At 35.7% G+C, this 5,546-nt stretch overlaps 1 protein-coding gene and 1 non-coding gene across 2 annotated transcripts; both read right to left on the reverse strand.

Annotated features, from left to right (window-relative positions):
• Window positions 1-649: 649 nt before the first annotated feature.
• TRNAL-UAA lies at window positions 650-732 on the reverse strand. The gene has a single exon. It is a non-coding gene; the product is annotated as a tRNA-Leu (tRNA).
• Window positions 733-1,236: 504 nt separating this feature from the next.
• Window positions 1,237-5,193, reverse strand: LOC106773155 (uncharacterized protein At5g41620). The gene is made up of 3 exons (XM_014659852.2): window positions 4,492-5,193; window positions 3,679-3,798; window positions 1,237-2,807 (listed from the first exon to the last, which is right to left on the reverse strand). The coding sequence occupies exons 1-3, from the start codon at window positions 4,900-4,902 to the stop codon at window positions 1,407-1,409; spliced, it is 1,932 nt and encodes a 643-aa protein (XP_014515338.1). The 5' UTR covers window positions 4,903-5,193; the 3' UTR covers window positions 1,237-1,406.
• Window positions 5,194-5,546: the final 353 nt, after the last annotated feature.

The raw sequence follows: 5,546 nt of genomic DNA on the forward strand, positions 1-5,546 counted from the left end.
ATTGATTTAGTTAATTATGAAGCCCAATCATATTCCTATACGCAAAAAAAAAAGTAATTTTATTTTATAAACTAATCTTCTACTTTATATTAGGTAATGTTTGATTTGGGAGTGACACTTTTCTCAGTGCTTATAAAAGTTAAAACAATATTTAAATAATTAATATACTATTATCTTAAGAAAAAAAATTACTGAAGTAATAATACAATAATAATGAAAAAGTAAAAAGCACGACGGCAAAAAATAAATATATAAAAGAATAGTAATTTATAATTAATATAATAAAATGATTTACGAGATAAAGCATTAAAAAATAAATAAATTTCTACCTAGCATCACAATGGGTACCAAGTCTAGTAAGGTCATAGGAACAAAAACATCTGTTCAAGGAAAAGAAACTAATAAGACTAATATATTCTGAAAAGTAGTGTAAAAGTTATGTTATTATGTTAAATAATTGCGTAAAACATGTCATTATTAAAAATTGAGTTAGAATTCACCTTTGTCTTGGCATATACGGTTTTAAATAGGGCTAATATTTTATACGCCGTATATTTTGTGTATTTATGATGTTACTTTTAATTTACGTTTATTCTAGTTCTGTATTTTGGAATACTGACATTGCAAAACATAAAATAAAATATGAAATTGCAGGCTGTGGGGTTCAAACCCACGCGCACTTATGTGCAGAAGATCTTAAGTCTTCCCCCTTAACCACTCGGGCAAACCTGCTTCATATTATTTGTTTTCATTATGTTTAAAAACTGTTTTGTTCTAATTCTTCTTAACAATTTTTTATGTTGTTTTGAAGAAAGATAATTATACAATGCTTGTTTTTCTTACAAGTTATTATTTCGTACCATACAAACTGAGGTGAGAAAAAGCTACTGTGTGTAATAATCTAACAGAGCGTTGATGTTAGCTTTACGACATTGACTTAGTAACAAACAACATTTTCTTTTATCATTCTTTCATTCATGTCGTGAAAATAAGGAACCAACATGGAAATTCAGTAAAATGGTTGCTGTCATTGTCTCACAGAGAAAGAAGAACTCATTCCTTTTTTTCTTAAGGATTATCATTATACTCATTATTCAGTTAAAAATAAGTAAATAAAAGTTATGATCTCTGATTTTCTACACATAAGATTGTTATTCAATATCATCATCCTCATGAGCTTATGTAGCAGAGTTTTGGAATATAAGGACAATTCAACATGGTAGTACTCACCAGCACTTGGTAGGCACAGTGAGATCAAATATCTTTTACAGATAATGGATACAACACTGATTTTCATTCAACCATGTACATAGCTAAAGATTATTCAAGGTACAAGATGGCTACTCGAATTATAAGAAAGGTCCTACTGTAATACCCATTTCCACATTATTAACTTCTCTAGTTGATCAAGAAGTGCTTTTGCTGGCTCTACTGCGATATTTCTGTGCCTCTAATCTTGCTTCGAGGAGTTTTGCCATCAATGTGTTTTCCTTTACTCCCACAGGCAATTTGGAAGAAGATTCAGACTTGTCAAAATCTGAAACAGAAAACTTAGATTTCCACAGTTTTCCAGGACTGCCATTAGTAGTAACTGCAGAGTGGACAGAGTAGTCTTCCTTGCAAATACTCTCAGGATAAATCTTATCACCCTCTGATGACAAGGAACTGTTCCCAACCAGAATATCTGGCCTGTGACTTGAGTTCATTCTCAGAATCCAGGGTCCATCACTCTCTGGTGGATCATGTTTGGCATCTTCATTTAGTAGAGCAGTGCTGTATTCTCCCATTTCTCTTGATTTCCTATGCACAAAAAACCTCTCAGCATCATATGACATGCTCCTGTCCATGTTTGCCTGTAGGCTTGAGCTGAGTTTATGAAGTCCTTCCCCATTAGCCCTTTTTGGCTCAAAAACGTCATCAATGGAATCTTCCAGACCCACATTTTGAGGTGCACTTCCACCCTCTTTTAGTGGGAACGAATCCAATGAATGCTCACAAGGGTGGATTTCAGTGAGTTCCTTTGGTGAGGTATAACCATATTTTTTCAAGTCAACTGATCTTTTAGCATGAAGGAATGTTTCAATATCAAAACCTAACTTGTCAACAATTGAATTTCTCTCTAAGAGATGACTGTCAGATTGAGCCAGCTTCATCTGCATGCGCTCATCAAGCCAAGCTTCTGAAATATGAAGTATAAGCCTATCAAGGCTATTATTATTCCCTTTAACCTGAACCTGACCCTGACCCTTCTCAGAACTCCTCCTAAGAGAATGTACCTCTTGTTCATAATCTCGTATTCCTTTGGCAAACTCATCACACAGATTCTCCAAAAGAATCCTGGCTTTTCTCTCTCTTTCAAGATTTCTCAAACAACCAGAGAAGGAAGACTTCACTTCAGAAAGTTCCCTAGCCAGTTTCCGATGCAGGCTTTCAGAATGCTGCCTTAACCTCCTCTCATCTTCTAGCTCTTCCTTGATTGATTGAACTGCAGCTTTAATTCTACCATGTTCTTTATTCTTCCTAATAAGTTTGTCCACTGTCAGTTGCTGTATTAAGTTCTGCATTTCCTGCCGATTCATCTGCTTATCTCGTTTTAACTCCTTTATCCGTGCTTGAGAGCGATCTAGTTCAGTTTTCAAAGTTTTCACCACTGACATGTTTGATGCCTGCTGTTCTTCAAGGCTCCAAATACGGTTGAGTACCTTAAGTAATTCTGTGGATGTCTTAAGGTTGTAGCTTGACCCTTCATTCCTACCTTTGAAGTCTACCGAGCTTTTGGGGGTTACTGCACATGTATATGATGCTACCTGTTTTAAGAAAATAGCATTTGCATCATTTTTAACCATCTCCAAAGGATAAAAAATAAATCAGCAGGTCCTACATTGTTCTTGAAGAGATGATTAAATAGACACAACATCATGACTTATATATTAGGGCATGAAGTTCAAGCTAATCAACCTCATGCTTCAAAACAAAAACTAAGAAATCATCAACAAAGTGATTTATCTGTCTCGTTTCAAATTAAACAGAGATTGTTGTTGAAGATTATCTTGGTAGAAATCCATCATTGAATCCTATAAATTTTCTAGTTAAACAAACGCTGAAAGAATGGTCAAAAATCAAGATAGAATAAATGAGGAATACATGAACAAACAACTACATAATGACCTAAAGAACAACTAAATCAAAATTTACTGTTTTTGTTATTCACTGTTTCCTTTAACGATGGTTTGAGAATAATTTAATAATGCAGAATTGACCTCAATTAGTTCATAATAAAGTACTGACATACACCTACAACCAGAATGTCTCCGATTATATGATGTATCATATTTCTGTTTCCTCCTTTGTTGCTACTAGATTTTACAAATTCTGCTCTAAGGAAAAATGTTACACATGATAATCATCAGAAATAATGTTCCTATGCAACTGAGCTAACAGCCCAGAATTAAGAATCAATGTTCCCTACAAAGAAAAAACCAACTAAGTAAAACAGATGAGAAGCAAAATTGAAGAATCCAAAAGGATAAAGCCAGTACCCTTAAAAACACATCTATAGCAATATTTTAAAAGCTACAAACTGCAAAACTCGTACCATGCCAAGTAATTAAAAATTTTAGAACAATGAAAACATAGCATTGAACTGCTGAAGATTGAATTGGATAAAAATATGCTTACTTCCTCTGAGCTACTGTAACAAGCAGGGGATACAGGCTCTAAAGCACGGCCATTTCTTACTGATGTACGGTGTCGAACAAAAGATGCTGCAACAGATCTTGAGCTACTAGATGATGCTGGCTGCAATAAGGCACAGGGTCACGGTCAGTGAAAGAAATTTCATTGATCATACCCTAGCCAACTGAAGAAGGTAGGAATGCAATTATATGGACAAAATTAACACTCTCCCCAGAAAGTTTCTAGTTAGTTCATGATCCAGCCTAGCTTCACTAAGAAATTGCGCATCTAAGACAACAATGTGTTGATTTATGGGAAAAGATTTAGATAAACAATCCACTTGCTTGAACATACACAAAAATGTCACAAACCAAACCCTTCACCAAATTTTAACTGATATTCCCTTTTTAAGCCATCAAGAAAGGCTTAACAAGATGGTGGGGGAAATTTAGTAAAATAATACTTAAAAGAAAAAAAGTTAGGAACATGTGTGTGCACGTAATGGAACTAAGTGGAACAGATGGGACACCCTACCCACCAAATCAGATTACAAAGAGAGCAAGATCTTGTGCAACCACAAGAGGTGATGAAGTTAAAGTCAGCAACAAACAACAAAAGACAAGACTAGAAATTCCATAAGACACCACTTCTGAACTAGTACCAAGAAAATCATACATGGGAAACAAAAAATAAAATAACTTTCAGGTAGAGCTCAAAAGTGCAAAACAAGTGGTTAAAATAGGTAAGAATGGACAATTTTTCCCTTCTTTTTTGCAAGGAAAACAAAATGAACATTCACATAAATTGAGACAAAACCTGATCAGAACCAGAAGGGGTGTCTGGAGGCTCAGCCAATTGGTTGTTGTTCACTTCGGAACCCGTGTCCTTAGGGTGGCGGAAACGGCGGCGGTTACGGCGGCGGCGGCGGCTGAGGTTGGTGGCAAGCCTGTTCATTTTGACAGGTGGGGTGTGTTGCTGTTGGTGGGGCAGAAGTTCCCAGAGGTTGGCACAGAGCTTTCTGGCCGAAAGAGAAGAACAAGTGGGAAAATTTAGAAACTCTTGAACGTTGTCACTGCCATTGTACTGCGATGGAAGCTCAAGTCTCCATGTGGGTGGAGGAGTACTAGGCCCTCCCTTTTTCCCCACCAACACTCCTTCCCTCAACTTTTCCACCATTAATCCTCCTCTTTTGTCCTCTCCCTCCACACCTTTCTCTCTCCTCTCCATTCCACACACTATTTCTCTCTCTTCGAAGTTCAAATTTCAAAGCCCATTTTTTTTTTTCCTTTTTCTTGATCTCTTTCTCTCTCTGCCTCCTCTAACAGTCTGATTACAGTGCTTTTTCTTTTCTTCTGGAGTTGACAATGCTTCTTTCTGTGTCTTCTCTGCAGTTTTCATGAACAAAATTACCTCAGTTAGGCTTTCTCAAAATTTTAGCCACCTCAGCAGTTGTTTCCTTGTTGGGTCCACTCTCATTCACTTCTTATCTCCAACTTTCTTCCTTTGGCTACCTTTGTCCCCTCTCTGTCAAATTGTTTATGTCATTATCTCTTTAATATTTTTAGAACAATTTTTTGGTAATTACATTAGTAAATACTATGAAATATTTATAAACTCTGTTAACGATGAATTCCTACTGGAAAATTTGATTCATTGGATGATCGAAAGAAGAAAAAGAAAAAGTACTACAAGTAGAGTGGTTAGGTAAAAATTTATTTCAATTGAGAAGAATTATTAATTGAATATTCCAAATAGGTACATGAAAAAATGCAATCTTGGTTAATGGTGTGGACTCAATGATAAACGCCCTTCTCCATGAGCCTCATGTGCTCAACATCTTTTATTTTCGAATCCTATGACATAAATATCTG

Source organism: Vigna radiata, chromosome 9, assembly GCF_000741045.1.
Source record: "Vigna radiata var. radiata cultivar VC1973A chromosome 9, Vradiata_ver6, whole genome shotgun sequence".
Classification (NCBI taxonomy): domain Eukaryota; kingdom Viridiplantae; phylum Streptophyta; class Magnoliopsida; order Fabales; family Fabaceae; genus Vigna; species Vigna radiata.